This window comes from Pipistrellus kuhlii, unplaced genomic scaffold, assembly GCF_014108245.1.
Source record: "Pipistrellus kuhlii isolate mPipKuh1 unplaced genomic scaffold, mPipKuh1.p scaffold_m20_p_14, whole genome shotgun sequence".
Classification (NCBI taxonomy): domain Eukaryota; kingdom Metazoa; phylum Chordata; class Mammalia; order Chiroptera; family Vespertilionidae; genus Pipistrellus; species Pipistrellus kuhlii.
The window spans coordinates 3249391-3276354 of NW_023425449.1; the positions used below are offsets into that span (position 1 = coordinate 3249391).

At 52.7% G+C, this 26964-nt stretch overlaps 1 protein-coding gene across 5 annotated transcripts in view; it reads left to right on the forward strand.

Annotated features, from left to right (window-relative positions):
• Positions 1-26964, forward strand: part of ASAP1 (ArfGAP with SH3 domain, ankyrin repeat and PH domain 1) — a 189732-nt gene that overhangs the window by 37202 nt on the left and 125566 nt on the right. For 4 of the 5 annotated variants that reach the window (XM_036437548.2, XM_036437550.2, XM_036437549.2 and 1 more), the window contains exon 3: positions 6382-6508. In XM_036437548.2, coding sequence (XP_036293441.1) covers positions 6382-6508 — 127 coding nt within the window. Of the gene's footprint in view, positions 1-6381; positions 6509-8020; positions 8346-26964 lie in introns of those variants that run through there. The other variant, XM_036437552.2, reaches the window with a different exon arrangement.

Below are 26964 nucleotides of genomic sequence, written 5' to 3' on the forward strand. Positions count from 1 at the left end.
AGAAGGACAGTCAGGGCGCAGGAGGGTGAAAAGGAGTGGGTTTTTCCTCTCTCCACGAACAGTGATCTCTTTATTTTCTGAGAACACTCCAGCCCCTCTCCCTGCGCATGGAGTGCTCTTGGGGCTGGGCTTTTTATCATCCGTTTACGTGGAACTGCACGCATGCCCTTGGGCAGCACTCACGCAAGTCTGACTGTAAAACACGGGGCGTCAGAGTCATCCTGCCCTCCTCCCGCCCCCCACAGTGCTGTCTTCTCCTCGGCAACTTCATTAGGATGACAGAAGACGAATTCCTACGTTATCAGGTGAAATAAGGAAATGAGAATCCTTTCTTCTGTTGTCTGGGTTGAGGAAAATACCTAACAGAGAAGCACAGCACGCGGCGTAATCAAGAGACTGATTTTGCTAGCGGTGGCTAAAGGCCTGGTTTTAGTCCGCCAGGCGGGGGGCAGTACCTTCACTGTGTCTCAGTTTCCATTATGGTAATGCTCCCGTGTCGGACTGTTAGATGAATGAATTCAGGCCCTGCTTGCATAACAACTTGGGCAGTGCCTGGCGGAGGACTGGAGAGCAGAAAGTAGGATCCTAGCCCTAATCGGTTTGGCTCAGTGGATAGAGCATCGGCCTGCCGACTGAAGGGTCCCAGGTTCGATTCCGGTCAGGGGCATGTACCTTGGTTGTGGGCACATCCCCAGTGGGAGGTGAGAGGTGCAGGAGGCAGCTGATCGATCTCATCGATGTTTCTAACTCTCTATTCCTCTCCCTTCCTCTCTGTAAAAAAATAAATTTTTATTTTATTTTTATTTTTTAAAGAAAGTAGGATCCTATACCTTAGTAGCCTCAGGTTTCTCTCTGGTAAATTTGGGACAATTATACTTACCTTATGAAGTTACCCTGAAGTTTAAATTTAAAGCAAGGCATATGTGTCCAAAATCTGTACTTAGCAACAGCATCTGTTTATAGCAGAACATCATAATTTATATCTCCAGATAAGGTTTCCAGGATCCCAGAATACCTGACAGGTGTTGTCCACTCATGTCTCAGACCCTGCTAAGCACTTTACGTGCCTGGGCTCATTGAAGTCTCAGACACAGGTACCCTTCGTTGCCCCCATTTTGCAGATGTGAAAACTGAGCCTCAGAGACACTAGTTACTTTAACACGGTCTCGTAGCCGAGAGGAGGTAATTGCTTTCAGCGAGGCCTAATAGCTAAAACGTGGCGGAGATGGGAGCCCCAGTCTTTTCCACGGGAGGGTCAGCCTATAACTGACGCTCCTGCGAAACACCAGTCAATGCCTGTCCTGTCCTCCTGAAGTTGCCTTGCTCAGAACAGCCTTCTGAAAACAAGGCTCTTACATTATGGCTTCAACCCACTTCTGCTCTCAGTTAGTGTGTGTGATCCTGTTTCTCTAAATATTGTTTCTTTACTTCCCAAATCCCAAACCGTCTGCTCATGGATCCATGTCACAAAGGGGATTTACAGGAATCAGCCAGGTCTAGGAAAACGACTCCCTAATCCGAGATCCCAAACCCTGGGAACTGCTGTGCCGCCTGCGCCTCCCTCTCCTCTCCTTCTCCAGGTGACTCATGTAGAGATAGTTCTGAGTCCTGGAATGCCAAGGGATGTATTTATAGTCCAACTTCACACAGAAAGGGAGTTCAGAGGGAACTAACTCTGGTTGATCATTCACGGTGCGTCAACTGCTTTGGCCACGGCTACTCATTGGATGTCATGTAACCCCCTCTAGCATGGTTTTCTTATTACCCTCATTTTGCAGATGAGCAAACAAGGCTAAATAAGCGACAGAGGAGAGATGTCAACCAAGGTCCATGTGACACAAAATATATTCTCTGCCTGCACTCCCCATTGCCTTCCCATGAAGACATTGGGATCCTTTGACGAGGGCTGTAATTCCACCCCATCTTCCAGGGGGCGTCAGCGAGCGCTGTTGATCAGAGCAACCCAAGCTCCCACCCCCACTCTTGCCACATTGTCAGTCATCTTGTAAGTGCACCGCCTTGGTTGTTCGTTAGGCCAGTGGTCGGCAAACTGCGGCTCTCGAGCCACATGCAGTTCTTTGGCCCCTTGAGTGTGGCTTTTCCACAAAATACCACGTGCGGGCGCGCACATACAGTGCAGTTGAAACTTCGTGGCCCATGTGCAGAAGTCGGTTTTTGGCTCTCAACAGAAATTTCAATCGTTGTCCTGTTGATATTGGGCTCTGTGGACTAATGAGTTTGCCGACCACTGCGTTAGGCAGATGGGTGAGAGGGACGTCTGCAACTGGAACTATTCCCCGGTGACCGTGGCACCAATCGTGCACCACTGTCCCTGAGAATAAGCCGCCACTGTTCTCACGGCCTCTTTTCAAAGAGAAGAAAGCCATTCAGCAGGGACCACGCCGCTGTCTTATCCCCCTCCGCGGAGCTCAGAGGGAAAAACTGGCGCTCAGAGTCCAAGGTGCTGAGTACTCTTGGATCCAGATTATGCAGATACAAGGAGATGACATGTGCTTAATAGACATGTGTGGCTTTTGCTATACTCCATACATAACACAGGTATTTTTGTGTGTGTATGCGTGTGTGCATGTGTGTTTACTGGCCCTGGGAATCATCATGTCTGTTCTGAGCAGCTGCACACGCCAACACCCAGCATTTTCAGTTCTGCTCACATCAGACTCTGTTTTCATCGCTTTCAGATACCCAGGCACGATCATGGTCAGGGCACCTGAGAAGGTGAGAGGTGCGGATGGTTCGCAACGGGGCCTGATTTCCAATCTAAAGAGGATCATGGCCCGTGAACCCCAGATATGGTGTGAACCTTTGAAATTCGAATGGCGGGCCAGGCAGGCGGAGGCGGTATATCCTGACTGGGGCACAGTATCACATTGCTCACACATTCCCTTCTTGGCGGGAGGAGATGGGGGGGAGGAGCAGATACATAACATAATCTTCAAATGAAAGTGAAACACCCACTGATGGCTGCAAGGTTGGGCTCTGTGGTGAATTCAGCTGTTTACCATCGCAGTGAGCTTAGCTTGTAAGCGCCCTTATATCCTGTGTCTGCAGAGCCAAGGGTGTGCACAGACTCAGCTCCCGGGGGAGGGGAGGGGGTATCTGTGCCGTCATTTTGACACATCCCCCTTTATTTTACAAGCGATGGCACCGGGGCCCAAGGCGACAGCATCTGTTAATGTGACTGAGCCGTCGTATGGCCTTTGCTATACACACCATACATAAGGGATGGGAGGCTTTAGGTGACAGGGTGGAATAGAGGGAAGAATAGAATAAATGCAAAGTCAAATGGCATTTTAATTGATCTCCAGCCTGGAGGAAGGCCCTCGTGGAGTGGACGGAAACCTGAGTGTCAGCTGTTGTGCTCTCTCCTGCTCCACCGGGCAGCATGGGGCTGCTGAGACTCACGGGACGTAATTAGGCCGAGCTCGTTGGGGCCAGGTGTGCTTCCAGTCATAGAACCTTCGGCCGCAGGAGACAGAGCACCTCAAACTCACAATGGCTTTCCTGTGCACAAAGCACTTGCTCACCCACCAGCATTCAGCAGCCTCCTGGGGCTGGCGCCCCTATCTGTCCTCTTCACGTGAGGCCACTGCAGGCCAGGATCCCTCCGCCAACCGGATATCAATGGGATTCAGCCCTTCAGTTCCTCTTCTGCTCCAGAGGTCACCTTAGCACCGAGGCCCTGTCTGAACATTCCGCTCACCTCCGTCACTTTCTGACTCCACCTGTAATCCACTTTCTCTGGCATTTTTAGGCTGGCTGTTTCCCTCCTAAGGTAAGCTCGCCAGTGTGGGCCACGGCCCGCCGGATGTATGAACAGTAAGTGAGTTACTCATTTTCATTTGACACCCTCTTGGTTATGTCTGCCCCAGGCCCAATGCAAAAAGCAAGGCCCCTAGCCTGGGGGGCACTCCACTGTGATTTGGGGTTAAAGACCAGAGGACCCGCTTATGGATCAAGATAGCAGGAACAGCCAAAACCAGTTTGGCTCAGTGATATAGAGCGTCAGCCTGTGGACTGAAAGGTCCCAGGTTCGATTCTGGTTAAGGGCATGTACTTTGGTTTTGGGCACATCCCCAGTAGAGGGTGTGCAAGAGGCAACTGATCGATGATTCTATCTCATTGATGTTTCTAGCTCTCTCTCTCTCTCTTCCTCTCTGTAAAAAAAAAAAAAAAAAATCAATAAAGTATATTAAAAAAAAAAAAAAGATAGTAGGAACACAATCTTGGGTGTGGCCACACGGCCAGCCTTCTGCCCTCAGGGGGCGCATTTAGGGTGATTTGGGTGAAGAGGTGGTTTTTTGGTATGTTTTTGTTTGAGAGAGAAACATTGACCCAATGCTCTCCATTTCTTTCTTTCTTTTTTTTTTTGGCCCATTTTATTTATTTATAATTTATCTTTATTGTTGAAAGTAATACAGATGTCTTCCCCACCACCACCCCCCTTGACCTTCTCCACTACCCCCTCAGGCCTCACTCCCTCTTGCTCCCTCCCTAGGCCTTCACTCACTGTGCCTGTAAGTTGCTTGGTTAATCTCTTCCTGCAACCCCTCCCTCTGGAATTCACTAGTCCTCCAAGTCTCTGGATCTATTTTGTTCTTCATTTTATTTTGCTCATTAGATTCCATATACAATATAAGTGAGGTCATGCGATCATTGTCTTTCTCTGACTGGCTGTTTCGCTTAGCGTAATTCTCTGGTATTTGCCCCCACCCCAGATGTAACCTCAACCTGGGTTAAAGGGGATGACTCGGCTAACCAGCTGCTCTACCCTGCCAGGGCTGAGGTGAGCTTTGAGAGGCTATGGAAAGCTCCCACTGACTCCAATGACAGGAGCCAATCTTGTGTTGCTACCCAAAAGCCTAGGTCAGTGGTCGGCAAACTCCTTAGTCAACGACTGACATTTCTTTGGAGAGCCACATTTTTTAAACTTAAACTTCTCCTAACGCCACTTCTTCAACATAGACTCGCCCAGGCCGTGGTATTTTGTGGAAGAGCCACCCTCAAGGGGCCAAAGAGCCACATGTGGCTCTCGAGCCGCAGTTTGCCGACCACGGCCCTAAGTAGGGTTTTTTTTCCTTCTTCTTTTGAACCAATTTCTTTGGCAATCAATGGTGGGAAATTAAATGGATTCATTGGACTAAGTAGATTGAGCTAGTGAAAAAAAAAAAAAAATAGCCATCTGCCAGGGCCGAGGAATGAGCAATCTGTTGGTACTTTTTCCGCAGACATTTGGCATCTGCTTCGTGTTGCACACCATTTGCGCCTCGGGAAATGCGTTTTACACCTCATGACCCGGATCTTTCCTCCGGGTTAAAAAAAAAGGGGGGGGGGGCAACGAAAGATTAGAAAATAGTAAAAAAAAAAAAAAAAAAAAAAGTCAAAACCCTTTCATTTGTTTTCATCCGGCACTTGAGCGAGTTTAAGCCAACTGCACAAACTAGCCTTCCAGGGGCGGCGGGCGAGAGCCCCGCACAGGGAATGCGGCAGATAGATGCCAGCCTGGCAGCCGGCTGGCTGGCTCCTCGCTTGGGCCCAGGCCACCCCGGGGCCCCTCGGCCCCCGCGGCAGGAGGCGACGCTCCCCGCTCGCTTCCGGCACCCACGTGGGACCAAAAAAGATCGCGCACAACTTTTTTCGGTCCCAATTCTTGCCCCACGCCTCCGGAACCAGCTCGCTGCAGGCAGCGCTGGGGTCGGCCCCGCTGGAACCGGCGTCTGAACTTGGCCTGGGAGGCGGCGCGCGCAGGCTGCGGGGGCGTGGCCACGGGCGGAGCGGAGGTGGATGGGGGCGTGGCCGCGGGCGGCGAGGGGCGGAGCGGGGGTGGAGGGGCCGGGGGCGGGGGCGTGGCCTCAGGGCGGGGGCGTGGCCTCGGGGCGGCCGGCGCGTGCGCAGAGCACTTCCTTGTTTGTCCCCGTGACTGTAGCGGGAGCGCCGCCGCCCGCAGCCTGGCCGCCGTCCGCGGGAGCCTGCGCTCCGTCAGTCAGTCGGTCGCTGCGCTCGCCGCCGCCTGTCAGAGCGTCTGGGGAGGTAGCGCCGGCCGCCCCGCAGCTGCCCGGCCCGGTCCCTCCGATCCCGCCGCCCAGGAGCCGCGCCGCCGGCATGCGCCCGGGGAGGCGGGTCCCCAGGAGCCCCCTGCCTCGCGCGCCGCTCGGAGTTTGAAGGGCCCCGCGCCCCGCGCCGCCGCCGCCTGCTGCTCCCGCCGCCCGCCCGCCCGCCCGCCCTTCCTCCCGCCGCCGGGAGCCGCGCCAGGCCGGGCGCGGGTGCGGGCTGCGCGGGGCGTTCATGAGCCGCCGGCCGGCCCGCGGCCCCCGGAGCCCGCGCCCGCCTCACGCCGCGCCTGTGTCTCGCCCCCCACGCCAGGATGCCGGACCAGATCTCCGTGTCCGAGTTCATCGCCGAGACCACCGAGGACTACAACTCGCCCACGACGTCCAGCTTCACCACGCGGCTGCACAACTGCAGGAACACCGTGACGCTGCTGGAGGAGGTAGGTCGCGGCCGGCGCCCCCCACCCCCCGCGGGGACCCTCCCCGGGGATCCCCCCCCCTCCTCCCCGGGCCTCCGCTGGCAGCTGCTGCCCGGCAGCGTGCCTGGCAGTCTGGTCTGGTCGCCTGGATTCCGGAGCCGGGATGTTTGTTTGGGGTTGCCAAGCCACACCCCCTCCGGGACCCCCCAGCTCCCGGGTGAAGGGGGGACCTGGCGGTGTGCAACCTCCGTCTGCCCCATATGCCCGGATGCTGACCCCCCCGGAGGCCGGAGGTGGGCAGAGGGGCCTGAGCGACCCCACCCCCCCACCCACCCAGGAGGAAGAGGGATGGCCCTCGCTATCTGCCGCCCTTCCTGCGTGTCGGGCAGTCAGCTAGATGCTTTCCACATCATCCTGACCCTGTCATAACCCGAGAAGTAGGTGGCATCAGGCCGAGGGAGGGGAAGCAACGTGGCCAAAGTCACCAGCAAGGGACAGGGAGAGAGATGGTCAGTGAATGCACTGCTCCAGGGCTTTGCAGGGCTCAGGCAAAAAATCCTAAAGGAAGGAGAAGGGGACTCAGACTGGGACTGCTTTATCCCCAGAAGCCCTACCCTGGCCCGGGGCCTACAGTCCTGGGTGGGAGAGAGATCTGTGCAGACAAGCCCCCCCCATCCGGCCCCCCTCTTCAGAGGGTTTGGCTATGGCCGAGGCTGCTGTGCCAGCAGGACCTGCCTGCTGGGCACCTACAGCCATGAACTGAGAGCAGAGGCCTTGCTGCCTGGAAGTGTCAGAGCTGAGGCTGCAGGAAGCACAGCTCCTCCTGTGCACACCCTCCAGAGGACCTTGTGGGTGTCTGGGGATGGGGCCAAGGACAGAGCGGCTTCCTTCACAGCTTTAAGTGAATTGGCGAAAGGGGGAGATGGGAGGTAAGGGGGAACCCCAGGGCTGTGAAGCCTCTGAACCTCGGTGATGAAAATAGGACATCTGCCCTGGAGCTTGGCACCGTCTGTAAGTGCCACAAAGCACCACTCCGCTCCGAGCAAGCCATACCCATTTCTGCCGCGGGAGACGGCACTGGGGGAAGTTCGGAAAGCAGCCGTTCTGTCCAGATGGATTCTCCTGGGCTGGCTTATTTGAGGTCTGGAAAGCCCTCTGTAGCATTGAGAAGCTTGCGCTTCTGTGGGCAAGCGGCTCTTCATACGGGGTTTTGCTGCTTGCTCTTCAGATCAGGGTGCGTGTAGCTCTGGTCTAATGAATCACAACTGCAGGAACGCATAGGCTGCTGCAGGAGGTAGGTCCAGGTAGGTCGACGGTGCCCCACTCCTGCCCCTCCTGGGACCCGCCTCCTTGCCTCCACTTGCAGCTGCTGCCTGGCAGTCAGAGTGTCTTTTTTTTTTTTAATATAAATTTTTTATTGATTCCAGAGAGGAAGGGAGAGAGAGAGAACCATTAGTGATGAGAGAATTATTGATCATCTGCCTCCTGCATGCCCCCCATTGGGGATTGAGCCTGCAACCTGGGCATGTGCCCTGACCTGGAATCGAACCTGGAGCTACTGGGCTCATAGGTTGACACTCAACCACTGAGCCATTCAGAGTGTCTTGAGATTCCCGAGCTGGGGATGTTTGGGGCCAGAGAGCCACACCCTTTCCCAGGTCCTAAATTTTAGGAGGAGAGATTTCTGCTGGTTCTGGGTCCCATCTTGCCTGCCAGGTGCTGCAAATTAGTTTGAATGCTTTCTGCCAGTTGAGGATGCTCTCTAGAGTTCTTTCTGAAGTTAATGATGGTGATGGAACTGAATTTTGAAATTCAGTTGGAGAACTATCACCAAACTAGATGTGTTTGTAAGCCAGAGGTAAATGATCGTTTTTCTTTCCTTTTTTTTTTCTTCTTCTTCTTTGTGAACCGTCAGCCTTGTGCTAACCTGATGCTTAATGTCAAGGATTACATGGAGTTGCCAGGCGTTCCACCCCATGAAGGGCCAGTCCTTCACTTAATTGTGATGAATTGGAACCTGCTGATAATGGAGCATTTTGCATCCTTTTTCCTGCACTAATTGTGTATGCCTCTAAAGGATGTCACATTGATTAGGCGAAGCGGTTATTTTCCTTCTCGATAACTTCTTCAGTGCCTGCAAATAGTGCTGTCAGTTGTTTTTAACTTTCCCTGTTGGCACACTCAGATAGTGTTACTGCATTCTGTTTGGGGGGTGATAAGGGTAAATAGTTGGAGATGCTATTTGTAGGGGTATGTGCCCATAATTTCACCAACCGCAGAGGATAGGGTAAATGTTGCTCTTGGTCTTAGTTTGAGTTAACTAAATTTAAAAGCAAATGCAAGGCGCACACACGCGAGTATATGGTATGTGTTACTGTTTTACAAGGTTAGAAAAATAGATCAGTCCTAATACAAACGTGGTCACCTATGAACTTGAGAAGGAATTGGAACCAGGCTACAAGTTTAAAAGTGTCATGGCAGAGTACATTGATAACACTCATAGTCTCAAAAACGTAACAGTAACTCTTTCACTCAGAATGGCACAGCAATTTTGTAACTCTCTTTTCTGAACTTGAGGACAATACTGGTCAGGAAGTCATTGTCCCCAGACTGTGTCTTTTAACTCTTGAATCAGTCCATGAAATTGAACTCGTAAGTGATTTTCATTTGCATAAATGTGAAACATACCCTTTAGTTTCTTATTGATAGATCAGTGCACAAATTTGTGCACATTGAAAGGAAATTAATTAGAAATGTTTTAATAGTGCTATTGACCCTTTCTCTATAATAGAAGTGTCAACCAAATTCATGATTGACAATGGAAACATCACGTATTCGATTGGTGCCAGCAAGAGCTTTATATGTATTGCACATGTATGAGTCATCTTAGCCATATATATATATATATATTAAACTTGCTTAATTAGACTGCTTTCAGATATAGCTAAACTTTTTTCAGCCTAGTGAAGCACCCCAACTTCTCTTTCAGGTAATTGTCAGCAACACAGCAGTAAATATCTGGGAACCCCTTTCACATCCCTCGTAGTTCAAGGTTCCAGTTCAGGGTTTGGGTTCTGGAGAAGGCCAAACACAAATGAAAAGAGACTAGGAAAAATTTAATTTGGCGATATAAGAGCCCAGGTGGGAGCCCACCTCCAGGGGGAGAACTACCTCTAGGCTCAGGCCTTGCTATTGCTTTTATTGAGACTATGGGATACACCCATTACCCTTAAACAGGTTTGGTATACACCCATAGCCCTTAGACAGGTAATAATCGGATTATCATATCAATAAGGATTTACATGATTACAAGATGGGGAAGTCGCCTCAGTTACCATTGTCTCAATTAGATAGGGAGTGGTTGGCTCTGACCTTTTAGAGTAGGGGTGTCGAACTCAATCAGAGAAGGGGCCAAAATCTAAAATCCAGCCTAAATCGCGGGCCGAATGGTTTACTGAACAGTCATAAACTGTCATTGTGATGGAAACGCAGCGGAGTGCAGTGATGACAGCGCGGTGCGGGCCACATTGCAAGGCCTGGCGGGACGGATTTGGCCCGCGGGCCTTGTGTTTGACACATGTATTTTAGAGCTTCAAGGTTGACCAGCCTTTTACATCTTTCTTTTAGAGAGACAATGATCGGTTTCCGGCAAATATCCACATGAAGCAGATTATTATTGTAGATCACACAGGGAGAGCAAAGGGTAAAATATTTAACTGCAGCAGTGAGAAAACCTGAAGTCATTTTCAAGGTCCACCATTTCTTCTTTTCAGTCGGGCCAGGTTTTTAAATTTTCTAAATCTCCGTTTTCCGGCTAATGAAATAAAATAGGATTCCACTGTGTCTCCTATCTACCTACTCCAGGTCTTCTGTGAGGATCAAATGAGATGAGGCATGGGAAAACGCTTCACAGACATTTGGTTAAAGTGTGAAATACTTCCACCTGTGTTGCTGGGCTGAAGAAACTGCAAGGAGGCTAGTGGTCACTAGGGAGAGGAAGTAGGGTGGAGCTGTGCCGTCATTTCCGGGACAGACACTTAGCATATTAGCCTTTTATATATATGTAACCACCGTGGTTGAATCACCTTCACCCTCACCCCTACCCCAGCTTACATGTATGTTGGATACATTATTGCATGTATCTTAAGTTGATCAGAATTCAGGTCTTAAAAAATCTGGGCCTTAAGAATATTAAAAGTTTCAGGGCAAACTACTGAATCTTGTAGGTTTGTGCTTTACAAGTGAGGTACTTGGGACCTTTAGGACAGGTAGCCAACCTTTCGGACCTCACAGACCGCTTTACTTTAGAACACTGTTTGTGTTATCTTGTGGCTCCTCTTAGGAATAGAACTTTTGGGTACTTTTTTTGGTGATGTGGAGACTCAGGAATAGATATTAATTTGGGCAGTTTGGCATTATTTCTCTTGAAAACAATCTCTTCTAGGTCTAGTGATTAAATGTCTTTCTGTTCATTTACTATTTTGCTCTCTGGGGTTCCTAATTAGCATGCGTAAGTCTCAGCTAAAAACCTGTCTTGAGCTCCAGGCTTGGAATCTGCATTTAACCCACTCTCTCCCTTCTGCTGTGTCACTGGCAGAGAGAGGGTTTTGCAGATGTTGGGGCCTTTGCTGAAGTCTCTCTGTACGAGCACTCTAGGAAAGGGGTCAGAAATACAGTAAAAGGGGCAGAGGCTCCTCCTGGGTGAGGGGTCCCCAGGACTCGGGGAGTCGGGACGTGGCTGGCACGCAATGAGTGGCTGCCTTTGGGAAGCAGGAATGGGTTGGCTGCCAAGGCTTCATCCTGGTGGAGAGTGTTTTCCAAGCAGAAAGCCAGTGTTTTGCTTATTCAGCAGCCAGAGCGCACTGACGCGCGCTGTTTCACTCGTGACCGTTTGGAAGTTCTGAGTAAATGACCGGGAGGCGAGGAGAAGACAGCTTTCCCGAGGATGGAGCAAGCAGGCACTCCAGCACCACTGTCGGGGGAGCCAGTAGGAGAGACCCTCTGTTTTAAAGGCTTGGATTGGGCTCTACCCGGTTTGGCTCTGTGAATAGAGCATCGGCCTGCGGACCAAAGGGACCCAGATTCGATTCCGGTCAAGGACACGTACCTCGGTTGCAGACTCTGCCCAGGCCCTGGTCAGGGCTCGTGCAGGAAGCAGCCAATTGATGTGTTTCTCTCACATCCATGTTTCTCTCTCTTTCCCTCTTTCTCCCACTCTCCCTAAAAATCAGTGGAAAAATATCCTCTGGTGAGGAGTAACAAAAATAAAAAAAATAAAGGCTTGGATTGGTCACTGCTTAGTCCTAGGTGAAAGGAAGAATCTGAGTTTTCTTAAGGGGCCAGCAGTCAAGTGTGGGTCTTGCGTTAGAGGCTAAGCTTGGCTTAACGTGTGCAGGTCACGTGTGCAGTCTGTCCCGGAGGCATGGAATTTTTGGCCGAATGAAGGTGTAGAATGTAGATTCACCATCAAGATCCGTTCTGTCATAACCACAGTAATTACCAGTTATTAGCTTTCCTACTACGCGCAAGCCCTACTCCTACTTAACACTTGCATTCACCCTACTATTATCATTGACCCCACCCCACCCCTCCCACCTCACAGCAGATAAAGTCTTGCCCACGGTTGCACCCACAGTAAGTAGTGGAGTTGGGAATGAACCCCACCCTGTGGCATCTTCCTGCATGCCAGTCAGGCTTCATCTGTGCTTCCTTTTTACACCTGCTCTTTGGGGCATCCTTCATGCTTTCTGGGCCTTCTGTGGACTCTTCATGCACCGGGCCTCTGTGTCCAGGGCTTGAGGAGATATTTTCCGTGGCTCCCAGTGCTCTGGAACGCAGCTCTTTGGTCCTCTGAAATGTTGAAAGCTGATAAACGTAATAGGAAGTGCTTATTTATATAGCAGCTGCTCAGCTAGGGTGCAGTCCTACTGAAAAAGCGGTCTCGGGAAGGGTTGACAGAAAATGCAGGCTGGCCCCTGCACGTTGCTTAAGGAAAAGCCCATGCCCTTGGTCTGTCCCTGATCTCCGGAAGATAAAAAGAGAAAGATGGACAAGCCTGCCTTTGGTGCAGCGCCCCACGCCCAGCCCGCTCTGGGGCCCCGCCCTCTGACCCCGCCCAGAGATCCCCAGCAAAGGTCAGCTGGGGAAGGTCCATTTACCTGCAGAAGCAAAGAGAGAAGGAGCTGAACCCACGCTCTTTCAAAAACAAGCCTGAAACCTATTGGTATTCCAAGCTCATGCTGTTTGCCCTCTATAGACCACCTTTAGGCTTTAAAAAACATCTCCCATGTCTACCACCCAGTGTCTGGTTGCATTCTTTCCTTTTCTTACATATGAGTTAAACCAGGGCTCAGAGAGGCCTAACAGTGGGAAGGAAATTAGACCTGATTGCTCAGGTGTCCTGACTCCCATCCCTGGCTCTTTGCACTCTGCTCACAAAGGCGATGGAGGCTGGAGGTTTTTTTTTGTCTTTTGGTGTGTTTTTTTTGGCGGGGGGGGGGGGGGTGGTGTCGTGGGGCGACTCTTCCCTTGCCGCTCCTTAGAACTTGCTTCCAAGTAAGATGGGCAGAGAGTGAACCTGAATTTAGGAACCTGATCTTGCAGGCCAGCCTGCTCTCTTACAAGACATACTGTGACCCGTGCGAGGCCACAGCGGACATCACAGGGCTCCCTGGTGCCGGGCTGAGGGTTCGCTGGAAGCACTGGTGTGGGCTTGGCCACTCAGCCCCTGTCCAGGTCGTTGCCCTTAACGTCTGCGGGCCGGGAGCCTTGGCGAGGGTGGTTTCCATTTACGTAACCTAGTCTCCGGGGACCAGAGCCGGGCCTTGGACTCAGCTGTCCCCACGTGTGTCACTTAAACATGAGTAAGCGATGGGCTGGGGATCACTTTGCAGCTGAGCCTCGGTTTCCCCATTTGCTAAGTGGAGTCGTTCTGAGTCTTAAAGGAGATCATAAACGTGAGGCGCCCAGGTGGCTTCATTGCCGGTAAAGCAAGGCCCGATGCAGGGCAGGGTCTGAGCAGTCACATGAGTCAGCCCCCCTCCTGTGGGGGGTGGCGAGGGGAGAGGGAGGCAGGAGCATTCCTGGATGGGAAGATGGCAGAGTTCTCTCCACCCGGACCAGTGGCGACATCACCTCCCGGTGTGTGTCTTCGTTTCCTTGTGGGGATTGTAACCACCTCTTATTGAGTCAGTGTCTGCAAAGGGCTTAGAGCAGTGCCGGGCACTGTGAGTGCTCAGTAAAAGATTACTTTTTTAATAATATGCTTGATTTTAGAGAGGAAGGGAGAGGGATAGAGGGGTAGAAACATCAATTAGAGAGAAACATCATCAGTTGTTTCCCTACTGGGGATCGAGTTAGCAACCTGGGCGTGGTCCCTGACCCGGAACCGAACCCGCGACCTCTTGGTTCCTGGGTTAATGCTCAAGCGCAGAGCCACAGCAGCTGGGCAAGGTTATCCCTGTGTCCTTGATGCTGGCGCTGTGTGTTGTTACTGGACTAGACCCTTGCGTGTGTAAGTGGGGAGGAGACTCAGTTGACTCATTTCAGAAGGGTGGGTGGTGAGTCAGGTGGCAGAGCTGGGTGTGTGCCTTTGTGCATCTGTCATTGGAGGCGCAGGTATGGGACTAGAGGCCCCACTGAGCACCTTGACCTTTCAGGGTCATGGTCAGAGCCAATTTGATCTGAAACAGACTGTCAGCTCAGGGTTTTTTTTGTTGTTTTTTTTTTTAGTTTTCTCTCCCTTTTTTTTTTTAAAATATATTTTATTGATATTTTACAGAGAGGAGGAAGGGAGAGAGATAGAGAGCTAGAAACGTCGATGAGAAACATCGACCAGCTGCCTCTTGCACACCCCCTACCGGGGATGTGCCCGCAACCAATGTACATGCCCTCGACCGGAATCGAACCCGGGACCCTTCAGTCCGCAGACCGACTCCCTACCACGGAGCCAAACCGTTTCAACTGTCAGCTCAGTTTTGCTGTCTACTCCATCCTAGTGGGTGCTACTCCCAAGGAAGGAGGCGCAGCCGCCCTGTCCCTGCTTCCTGTGTCACTGACGAGTCTTTCTGTCTCCTCCCCTCAACCCCTCCACCACGTCCCTCCCATGGGTGCATTGAAGCCAGGGCGATGCTGGCCCCTGTGACTTCTGCGGGGTCTTCTGGGTAAGGAGCCACTCTCCCGGTTGCATAATGAATGCAGGTATTTGTGGTTATTTGTGGGCAGGCGCTGCGGGTGCGCTTATGCCTTGGCCCTGGCCCTGGCCGCCGGCTTGTGTGCCTTCCCGATTCCAGCGTGAAGCACTGAGACCACAGGAATTCTGCTTTGGTTTGGAGGCAGCGCCTTAAAGGGAACAGGGACTATGCTTGAAGTTGAGTCTCTGTGTGCCTCATGACTCTCTTCAGGGTCCGTGGGCTGAGCTTTAATGGGCGGGGGGGGGGGGCCTTGACCCCCTTTGGTCCTCACAGAGTTCACAGCGGGCTCCCCCTGCCTGCAGTGTGTCGAGCAGCCCCGAATTCCAGTGTGCGTCCACTTATGTCAGATCCGAATTCCAGTGCGGAGAATACGCTATAATTTTCCCCAAAGAGCTGCAGGATGGGCCCTTGAAGAAGAAGCACCCACCCAGGAGCTGGGAAGACAAAAGCAGAACCTCCTGTGCCAGGCAGGAAAAGCCCAGAGCACGAAGGCATTTTTGGTGCCAACTACTATGGAAAGCGGAGCTGGCCACGGTGAGCGAGCCCACCTCTGTTCCTGCCAGACGTGCTACGGGTGGAGGGACATAGAAGCTTTTTTTGGCGTGAACACAGCCCGGGTACTTGTGTTCTGTAGCCTGTGCTCAGGGCTGGGCGGGGCTGGCCCTGTCCCCCAGCGCAGCCTGGCCCCTGGCACGGCGACACTGTCATTATGGAAAACGCTCGACAGAGCTGGGCACAGCCTCTGAGACCATCCGTCAGTTCCCTCTCCTCCACGGGGAGGAAGCAGAGGCCCACAAAACCCAAGGGTGCTGGGCGCCCCAGGCCCCACCTCACCCCCAGAGAACAAAGTGGAGCTAAATCAGGCACGTGAGGGTTCATCCGAAGGACTCCTGGAGCATGGGTGGCGAGAATAGGAGGAAATGAGGGTGTTCTCTTTGGGGGAACGGCAGAGGATGGCAGCCCCAGCACTCCGTGCTCCTAGCCCCGTGCCCCACTCCAGCCGATGGGCGGGGAGGATGGGACGGGACCAGCTTCGGTCAGGAGAGCGCTTGGGCCACGTTGGTGGGGTTAGGTGATGGGCAGGGCTAAGCCTCCCTTCGGGCAGGGACTGGGGTGCGGGGGTCGCCACCCAGAGCACACAGCCAGGCTGGGAGTAGGACCGAGCTCTCTGGCCCCGTCATCATCATCATCTTCTTCTTCTTCTTCTTCTTCATCATCATCATCATCATCATCATCCGTCTTCAGAGTGAGAACCCAGTCGAGAAGCCAGGACCTCGGGGTTCTCAGGAGAAGCAGTGGGAACACAGGCAGCAGGCCTGGCCCCCAGCTGCACTGGAAGCGCCTTAGTTTCTCTGCCCCCCTCTCTCTTTAGGCCCCCCCTTCTCCCTCCCCCCCCCCCCCCGCACGGTCCTCATTTGGGCACTTTGAAGGGCTGTGGTCAGCCCTGTCCTCTAACTGCAGCTTTCCTGATGTGGTCAGGAAAGACCAACATTCCGCACAGGCTGTGGGCAGAGGAGAAACTCCCCGTTGCAAAAATAGCTTTCCGTGGACACGAGCTGGACGGAGACGGGGGGGAAGGGGCTGGGGCCGGGCATTTTCTGGTTTGCTGGGCCGCCTGTGTGTGTGCAGGAACAGGCGCTGCTTACAGGCCTGCCGAGGGCTAACGGCTTCCTTCCCTCCGTGGCTTCCTCACTGACCAGTGAGTGACACGCAGGATGGAATGTGAGCATCTTCATTTTCTCAAGATGCAAGGAGTCTTGCTTGGTGTTTCATTAATCATTTCTTTTGTGAAGCCCATTTCCTTTCCCTCGTAATGTTTATTCGCATTGATAGCACTTACATAAAATCAGACACTCCCTTCTTATTTCCACAAAGTGCAAGGCAAAATAAGCGTTCGCTGCTGGCCCAGCAGCTGCCGCCGCCTTAATAACAGAGCGGACAGTGAGCACAGTGTTGCCAAGTCTGATCACGCCGTCACCATCCCAGGCATCTGCATTTGTAAATGAGAGTTTGAGCACATTCAGGATATGCGGACACTACAGTAAATCACCTACTGTGTGCTGGGTGCTGTGCTGGCTGCCCGACGCACATCATGTCATTTAATGTAATCCAGCAGTCCCTCCGGCCAGTGCTTTCCCCCTGCTTACCGATGGCGATGGCGAGCCAGGCTTAGGAAGGATTCCAGCCTCAGAAAGGATTCGGCCCATCCCTTGCTCCTTCTCCTTCCAGTGGGGCCTCAAGGAAAAATGCTTGTGAGTAGAAGAGTAACAAAACAGAACCATCAGGAAGTAGGCTTTCGCTGACACATGAGGTATCTGGGTTAGAGTGAATAAGTACTTCCGGCAGGGTATTAAAATGCCAATTGGATGGCCACAGAAGAGCATTTCTTCCCTCTCATTTGAGGATGATGGTCATTGATTGGCTCATGAGCTCAATTATGTACTTACTCATGTTCCAACCTGTCTTCACTGTAGTACATTGACACTGAAAGTGCCTCAGGGCCCTGGATGGATCCCTCCCTCTCTTTTTTGTCCTGACCTAGTTGGCACTCATAAATTTGACTAAAAATATGAAGGTTATGGTAAAAACGGCATGTGATTTATAATTGTTGAGGGCAGGGCTGGTAAAGGTTTTCAAAATTCTGCTGTGTACCTCTCTGGCCTCTTAGATATATGCCTGGCGATTATACAGAGCAGTTGGAAACCCTCAGTTACTAGATTTGCTAGGACATCGTTTCACAGACTCATGGCAAACCTGGGTGCTCGGCCAAGTTCTGGTCTGCCCCTTCGGGGGTCTGCAGCCTGCCACCTGTCAATGGTTAGCCATGTCTGGAACCAACATGTCATGGTCACTTCCTGAGTCCCAGCCCTGGACTGAGTCCTTCACGTAGGTTGTTTGTAAATCACACGTCACCCAGGGTGACGGAGCCAGGAGTCAAACCCGGGGCTTCGGAGCTCCCTGGCCCACACACTCACGCCGCCGCCCTCCCCTGGAATGAGAGTCACGTTTGTTTACTCTCTTAGTGGAAACAGACACACACATATACACACACAGTCCTCTGCTGGTGGAAAAGGAAAATATTTCCCCCTGACTTGCTTTGCGTGGGAGCCATTTGAATGTGGGTCATTTTATATCTGCCGTCCGGGCGTTCATGAGGTGGCTCTGGCGGATTGATGAGAGATTGGGTGTTCAGAGTCGGCCTCTCTGACTTTGCTTTGTAAACGGGGAGCAGTGGATCATGTGAAGTTCGGAGCCCGGGCCTCTGGGTTTACTTGCCGGCAGGAACTCTGCTGCAACTTACAAAACGCTTTCCTATCACTTGACCCGTTTTATCCAGACAGCACTGTAAGGCAACCACGCCACCGTTTCCTCATTTCACAGAGGAAAGTGAGGCTCAGAAAGTGGCCATGACTTGTCAAAGGCCGGGGGCTGACACAGCCGCAGGCTGAAGCTTGTGGTCAGCTCGGCCTTCTCGTCTCCCATGTCATGTCTGTCACCCCTTCTCATGCTGCCATAGCTCATCATCTGAGAGACAGACTCCGAGAGGTTTTGTCAAGTCATTTGTGACTTAAAGAACACCTTTGGCATTTAAAAAAAAAAAAAAAAAAAAAAAAAAAGGCTTTTCTAGTTGGACAATTTTTTAATACTTTGCATTATCAATATCCCCTGTCCACATATATGTACTGTTCATGGTCTTTTTTTCTGAGTGGCTCATCCCTTCTAGTGGTTTTTCACTTAGGGCATGCTCCTCTCCTGGTCTGTCGGTTTGATTTTAGCTTTCACACATGCACAAAAGTAGAGCGATGAGTATGCATCTCACACGCTTCTCTCTCCACTTCAGCATGGACCAGCCTTGGCCAGCCCTGTGCTCCTCTCTGCCCCCACCCCTGATTTTCCTGAGTCAACCCAGGGTGGTTTCATTTCACCCATGAATATTTTAAGACGTGTCTCTAAATGATAAGAACTTGAAAAACAACAACTGAACCACAGCACCAGGATCACATTAAAAAAAAAAAAAAAATAGAGCCTGTTCTACATATCACCAAATATCAGTCAGTGTTCAGATTTCCTCTTTTTAAATGGTGGTCTTTTCTGAGAAGTGGCCCATAGCTTTTTTCAAAGCCAGGGTGTATTCCAGGTGGCCTTGAGTCGGCCCCGATGGGTTCCTGACGAAGGAGGCTTTCCTGGGCTCGCCCAGGACCCAGCGGTGATGCCTTCTGGGTCCTGCTTGCTCACTTCCAGAGGCTTCGGAGAGACCCACTGTCAGGTCTGAGACGGCCTCTGAGTACAAGGGGCCTCAGCTTCCTTTGGGAGTCCGATCGGCAGGCGTGGCTTTCTGGAGCCGTTTTCTGGGTGAAGCACCTACCGCGTCGAGCGCCACGAGTGTTCATTTCAGCTCAGAGTGGGTTTAAGTGTGGCTTGACTCTTCATGGAATGTTCCAGGTTCCAAACGGAATACTTTTCGGGTAGTATCCTAAAGTAGGGGTGTCGAACTCAATCAGAGAAGGGGCCAAAATCTAAAATCCAGCCTAAATCACGGGCCGAATGGTTTACTGAACAGTCATAAACTGTCATTGTGATGGAAACGCAGCAGAGTGCAGTGATGACAGCGCGGTGCGGGCCACATTGCAAGGCCTGGCGGGACGGATTTGGCCCGCGGGCCTTGTGTTTGACACATGTGTCCTAAAGAGTCCTCAAGAGACTCCTGAGAGTAAACAGTGCCAACCTCATTCCGCAGATGAGAGAACTGGGTGTAGAGAGAAACCGTGAGGTGACCCAGATGTGCACCGAGTGGGAAGCTAGGGTTTGTGTCTCTTAAGGCCTGTGGTCTTTCCACGATTGGAGTCTTCCCTACCCACTGGGCTCCCTTCTCCATCCTCCTTGTCCCTTGATGACTTATTATTTCCTATGAGGTTCCAGGCCATCCTCCTCCCACCCACCCTGCAGTGATGGCCCTGGCTTAGGACCCATGTCCTCCTCACCAGGGTGTCGGCTGACTCTCCTGGCGGGAAAGCTCACGGTGACTCACCGGGAGGTATGAATGCCTGATAAGGTACCACAGCCTCACCTCTCCCAGAGCTGTGTGCACTCTCAGTGCTGACGCCCTGGCCCTACAGAACAGCAGAGCCGTGGGCTCAGGCTTCCGGATGAGGCTGTTGGGAGGTGGCTGTAGGGGCTGAGCAGTGCGGCTGTCTCTCCCCATAGCTCAGCCTGGTGAGCCCTTAGAAACAACGCCAAGTTCAAGACGTGATGTCATTTCATCTGTGCATCAGCCTCAGGAGGTGGATGCTCAGGTCCCAGCGTTACCAATGGCGGGAACACGGGGAATGCTACCCGGCTCCCGGCGTGTACTTTATCGCCAGGCCTCACAGCCTTCTGTGATGTAACACTTGGATTTTCAGAGGAGGAGCTTAGGGCGTGGCGGTGGGCATTTTTCCCGGCTCGGGTGGTACTGTTGAAGGGAAAAGACCAAGATCCAGCCTGGGCTCCGTGTCTGCCAGGTCTCCAGGCCTTTTGCGATTCTCACCCAAGGTCCCACAACTGCTGCTTGGGCGTGTCCTCTCATGATGCTAGACGCTGTGGGCGCTTCACCCAGACTCACTCTTACATGAGTGATGGACAGGAGCCTGGCATGTGATTTTTGACTCACACATCCATTTGGGGGAGCAGGGAGGCCTTCCTGGGTCCCGCGCCTACCCAGGTCAGCTGGGATGGGGGCTGAGCTTCACTCTGAAGCTGAGACTTGAGTGTCAGATTCACTTCCTGCTGGAAGGCTCCGTCACTGGCCTCTGACCTAGGTTCGATCTATCAGCGCCCCCGCAGTCATGTGGCATTGCTAGATCATGCGAAATAGTGGTTAAAAAAAACCCACTCCATGACACCCGCTCCCTGTGGATCCTTCTGGAAATGTCCCAGCATTCATCCCCACTCTGCACGTTCTTCAGAAGCATCGGGAGCCACTACACTGTTGTAGTAGCCACAGTTTATCAAGCAGCTCTGGGGCAGGCAGGGCGACATTCATTTCGTGACATATTTCTGATCCCTGCAGCAGCTTTGCAGGGGCCTCTCCCCTTTTTAGGGAGAGAGCAGATGCCTAGAGCCGATCGGTGAATGCTCAGACGGTAACGCTGGCACACGCCAGAGCTAAGCTGCAAACCAGACCTGTTCGGCTCCTCGGTGTTACGCCACTGCTGGAGGCATGGTAGCCGCTGAAAAATAAATTCGTGGCTTTCAAGGTCACAGCTCAAACCTATATGCACGTTTTACGCACTGAGTACGAGAGTGTGAACACCACGCATGTTGTCCATCAGACAGTCCATTTCTGCGCGTGCCCTTCCCTTAGTGATGTCGGCGGGAAGGGAGATGCATCCTCACTCGGCACGCCGTTACCCGGGGCGAGTTTGTCTGTGTTTGTTTCCGAAACAGCAGCGGTTGCTTCCTGAGGGCCTGCGCGCGTGGGGTGAATTGCTGTGTCAGCCGTGTCCTGGCTCTCAGAGGAGACAGAGCGGCTTTTCTTTCCCTGGGAAGTTCCCCGCCGCCTCGGAGCCTCCCGTTCTTCCTCCCGGCGGCTCGATGCTTGGAAAACGGGGAATCCCTGGGGTCACTGCCTTCTCCAGCCAGCTCAGCCCTTCCTGCACTGGGACCAGCAGGCTGAGACGGGGGTGCTGAGTCTGCCACATCGCTGCCTGGAGGGCGGGACAGCAGAATGAGCCACATGTGGACGAGTGATCGAGCGCACACGTAGGCATGCACACACCCATTGGGGAGGCCTGGAAGAACCTGGGCAAAGGTGCACCGAGGGAGAATTGAGAATACGGAGAGTCCGTGGACAGGAAGGAGGGGGGAGAGGGGACTCCAGGACTTGTAAGCGTTCGGGGGAAGTATATAAACTTGCCATTTCAGAGCCAGAAGGAGCGAGCCCTAGAGAGGGCAGAGGTCAAACACCTCCTTCGGATCTTGAGATGCCTGATTCTGGAACCGCTGCCCAGGCAGACCTCTCCATTGGTGCTTCCATTGGTAGAAACACTGATGCGTCGGCGTTGGCACATTGTGTGTTTGGTCACCGGTTTTGTGTATGAGCCCTGAGATCATTTTGTCAGGAAGGAAGGCGATTTTTAAAAATCCCAGAAATGAATCAGAGGGAGCACTGCCTTCGAGTGGGAGGGGAGCCCCATGCTGACCCTGTGACAGTCACGCTGGCCTTCCCGCCCTTCCTCCTCCCGCTTCCTGTTCTCAGAACTGTGGGAGGTTGGCTCCAGGGTGTGTCCAGTCCATCTCACCCAGTCCCAATCTGCAGGATCCCTGCAGCAAACTAACCTACTGGTTGGTGTGTCTGCCCCCTGATGGTCAGTGCGTGTCATAGCAACTGGCCGAGCGGTCGAAGGAATGGTCAGACACTTAGCATATTAGGCTTTTATTATACGCACATATACATATATACACTGGCCAGATTATTATAATCTCTGAATGCATAATCTGGCCACTCAGAGTGTGTGTGTGTGTGTGTGTGTGTGTGTGTGTATGTGTGTATACCAAGGTTCAGTCATGAATTCATGCATGGGTGGGGTCCAGCCAGCCTGGTTAGGGGGAGGAGACATAGGCGGTTGGCTTGCCTGCCTGCTGGTCGAATTCCTGGTCAAGGGGACAATTTGCATATTAGCCTTTTATTCTATAAAATATTCACTGAGTGGCCAGATGATTATGCGTTCAGAGATCATCATCATCTGGCCACACATATGTATGTGTGTGTATATATATATATATATATATATATATATACTCCCCAATGAAGCATCTCTAGCTGTATCTGTTAAGCCTACTTAGAATTCCTTGGACTTGAGGATTCATTTCCCACTTTCTCCTCAGGCACTTCCTGATTATAGCCCTGCAAGGCCAGGATTGGGTGCCCGCTGGTACAGGGGTGTTTCTGCTCTCTGCCCCCATCCTGTGAACTTTGAGGCCAGCAGTCCCAATTCCAGGGCCAGCACTCAGCAGGAAGGGCCCAGCTGTGTGTAGGGCGTGGGCAGGGTGGGGGGAAGCCAAGAGGTCTGTGATCTGCTGGAGCCACTAGCTGGCCGAAGCAGCAGCAGGATGTCCGTGCTGGTGGGCAGGGACACGTGCATTGCCCTCGGTGTGCAGCTGAGGAAACCCAGGCTCAGAGATGTGGTGCAGCCAGAAGGTGGTGGAACCCGGAACCTGCGGCCCAGCACACACGGTTCCCCCACCCTCCACCCCGTGCCTCCCAGAGCAGGACTGAAGGCACGTCCCAGATCTGCACGGCCAGCTGCAGTCTGGGAGGTGTCACTGGAAGTGTGCTCGGGCGGCTGTGGGCACTGAAGCTATTCAGAATGGCTGGATAGTGTCCTTATTTACCCGACACATCTGCGCTGGGCCGGCTTCTCTCTGTGGCCCATTTCCTGTGTGCGTGGTGCTGTGAGCAGCTCGTTTCCATCGAGTGCTTGCTGTGTGTCAGATGCCAGGCTGAGTGACCTGCGTTCCCCTCTTTCAACCTCGAACCCACCGTTGAAGGTGGGTGCTTATTTGGTACCTGCCGCTGCCACTTACTAACTGTGTCACTTGAGGCAAGTTTCTCAGCATCTCTGTGCCCTGGGTGCCTGCTCGCAGCACCACCTGCTCGCAGCACCACCTCAGTAGGTGGTTTATTCTCAGCCGTAGTATTTGTACCCTTCTCCTGCACGGGGCGGCTGTGGGGGTGAAGTGAGAGGAGGAGGCGAAGCTCCCCAGGGCCTCAGGGTGTGATCGAGGGCAGCCACTTCAGCCCTCTCATCCTGTTTCCTCTCTGTAAAATGCGTGTGATGGCTAGTGAAAGGGTCGCTGTGAGGTACCTGCTAGGCACCGTGTGCTCTGCATGGATGTGATGGTAGCTGTGGATTCTTACTGTCCCCACAGGGAGCTGGTCCCCACCCACCGTTTCTGCGTAGGTTATAGGACCAAGGAGGCCTGTCAGCGAGGCTGGCCACTGGCCACTGGCCACTGCCTGCGCAGACTCAGCACAGAGAATGACTGGGTGAAAAGGAGAGATTTCAGGTTGGGGGTTGAGCAGAGTTCAAAGATGATTATCAAAACCAAAGGGAACACAAGAGCACGGCGGTGGCGAGGCTCTCTGAGACGCCGTGGCAGGCTGGGGCAGCCTTCAGCTCTTCAGTTCCCATGGGATGGAGGGAAACCGCCCACCAGCGCCTCCGTCCGCACCCAGCTTCTGTTTCCTGGCAGGATTAGGTTTCTGTCTTCGTTCAGCCGCTAGAGCAGTGCCTCGGCCTGGCGGCTCCTCGACAACCAGGACTTGTTGCTCGCTGTCTGGAGACTGGGAGTCCGGGTCAGAGCGCCAGCCTGGTCTGACTCAGAGCACCCTCTTCTGGGCGGCGCGCTGCCAACCTCTCCCCGTGTCCTGGCATGGGGAAGAGAGCGGGAACTCCCCGAAACCCCTCTTATGAGGGCACTAATCCCTCCTGTGAGGGCTCCATACTCTTGACATAACTGCCTCCAGAAGCCTTACCATCAGCTTGTGAGGTTAGGGTTCCCACATGAATTTGAGGGAATGCAAGCCTTCTGTCCATTGCAGACACCATGCTTTGTTAATTATCATGGACATGTTAGGGTTTGATCATTTGGGGAGGCCTAGCATGCTTGATTCGTACCCAAAACTTAGAATTCAATTACCTGTCTGACACGGTGAAGGCATGCCTCTCCTGGAGGTGCAGAAACTGAGAAGTACCAGTTGGTGGTTACAGAATGGTCACAGAGGCGGGAAGTACAGCATAGGGCATATAGTCAGGAAGAGTGTCGTAACTCTGTACGGTCCAAGCGGGCACTTGAAATATTGGGGGGAACACTTTGTAAATTACATGATTGTCTAACCTCTCTGTCATACACCTGAAGCCAATACAAAATAATATTGAATGTAAAAAAAATCAGAAAACACAGAAACAGAGAGAGAGAGGATGGAGAGTGGGGGGAGTGAGAGTGGGGGTGGGGAGGGAGAGGGAGAGAGAGGGAAGGAGGGGCAGGCACACATAAAGCTGTCCTCTCTCAGACAGCTTCCTTTTCAATGCTCACACCTGTGCCCTCGGCAGACACCAGGGCACCCCCACGTCCGTTTTCATTGCTGATTTACCGACCTGTCTTTGGGCTAAAATCTGCAGAATCACTGTGTCTTGCTGCTTTGGTAATTTCACTTCCTCGGGGCCTATTTAAAGAGCAGGTGTGGCTCCAGACAGATTCGTTGCATGAATGTGTTCACCAGTGACCTTTCTCCAAGCGCAGGCCGGCCGGAGGGAGGGCAGCCCTCTCTGCAGCGGGCCTCAGAGGCCTCAGAGAAAGAGACCCCTCGGGACTCTGTTGTCCTGAGCTGTTCTGCTCTGGCCCACGCTTGCCTAACTCATTCAGGCGAACAAGGGGCTGCGCTCACCTTTCTCACAGAGGGCAGGCGAGCCACAGGTGTTAACCGGACGTGGCCCAGGCAGCGCCCGTCCTCCTACAGAGAAATTACCCTCTGACCCTTCTCAGCGACACTTAGAACTCCTCTCTGGGGGAATACTAGGATGTGGTTTTTTCCGTGGAGTATGTTTTAGGGCTCCTTTTGCATTTATGCCCTGAGCCCTGGTCCCGGGGGCATCCCCTTGTTTTGGGTCAGCCCCAGCAGCGCGCCCATAGACATCGATGGCCTGATCGTCTTGGTGCCTGTGGACCTTGTTTCCTTCCTGCAGGTGCTCCCAGCGTGTCTACTCCCAGCCCAGCGCCCGCCATGTAAACAGCTGGGTCATGGCACAGACCCAGAGTGAATGCGCATGTATAGTGCTTGAGAGCGGTGGACCACATCCAGGCTTTTCTCATTAGCACATCCGTGCGGGGAGTTGATCTGATTAGCTGCAGGGCGCCTTGGGGAGGGAGACCTTGACCCTGAGGAGAAGGCAGAGGACATAGGAAGAGTCTCATTTCAGGAAGAGTGGAGTGGGGAGGGAGCAGGGCCTATTGCTCTGCCACCAGGGCGTGTGTAGATCTTAATTTTTATTATTTTAAAAATTAATTTATCTTTATTATTGACAGTATTACAGATGTCCCTTTTTTACCACCCCACCCTCAGCCCGCCCCCGCAGGCTTTCACTGTTGTCTGTGTCCATGCTACATAAAACCACAATAGGACCAGGAACAATTAACGTATTTTGTAGTCATGTGACATGTTATGCATGTCAGTTCTCTGGTTCCTCTCTATTCTTGAGGGGAGGAAGAAGGGTATTTCTGCCTTTCTGAAGTTCTTTCCCATTCCAGGGCCTGGGTTGAGGGGTCTCCCTCCTCCCCGTTATCTCTCTTTTCCTTCTGATCTGGGTGGTCTTGTGTCTTTGTTAACTGCTGGGTACACTCAGAGAACCAAGGAGCTTAGTGTAAGTGGTGGAGATAAACTCTCACCCTGGCCCCTCGCTCGGTTCTCTTTCCATTAGCCCGGGGCTGAGAGCCAGGAGGAGAGCGGACTGCCATGGTGCCCCACCCCCTCCCTCCGGGCAGAGAGTGCCTGTCTGGGGGGAGCCGCCCTGTCCACTGAATCCTTTCCCCGGAGCTGGCCTTGGAGCTCGCTGCCATATGTTCGGTTGCTAGTGGCTTCTGTGTGGGTGATTTTTCCAGAAGAATATCTGTTTTTGTTTGTTTTGAAGACCCAGTGACTTTATATTAGAAACATGGTGAATTTTCCTGCTCTGGTGCCCAGTTGTGGACTGGGATAAACAGGCTGTGCATTTTGGGTGTACATTGGCAGTTTAAAAAAAAAAAAAAAATCCCCTGTGATAACATTTTTCAAGCCACCCACAGGCCGAATTTCAAGCTCCTTAAAGTAAGAGGGAAGCTCTCTAGCCTAGCCCTCTTACTGCATTCATTATTAATTTCAGCGGAGTGCTGCTTAATTATTGATGTGTTGTTGAAGGCTGGTTTGGCCGACAGAAGTAAGCAGCTTCACTGGGAAGAGGTCCCTCTGTCCCGTTGCTGGGTCAGAGCCCTCGGTGCCGTCCCTGCCCGCTCAGCAGTGCCTCTGAAGGTCCCTGGTCAGCGTGTGCTGTTCGCTTCTGCTGAGACCGGAGGGGGTTTTTGCCTCTAACTGGAAATGTTCAATGCAGAGACAGTTCCTCTTCGGTGCTGTCCGGTGGCTGCACTGGTGCCAGCTGTGCTTCTGGGGCTCCTGTGTGGTTTGAGCGCAGAGCGAAATTCCCCATCCCGCCTCCCTAGAATCTTCTACGGAGGCTGCTGATAGCTACTGGTGTGTGTTTCACAGGCCTG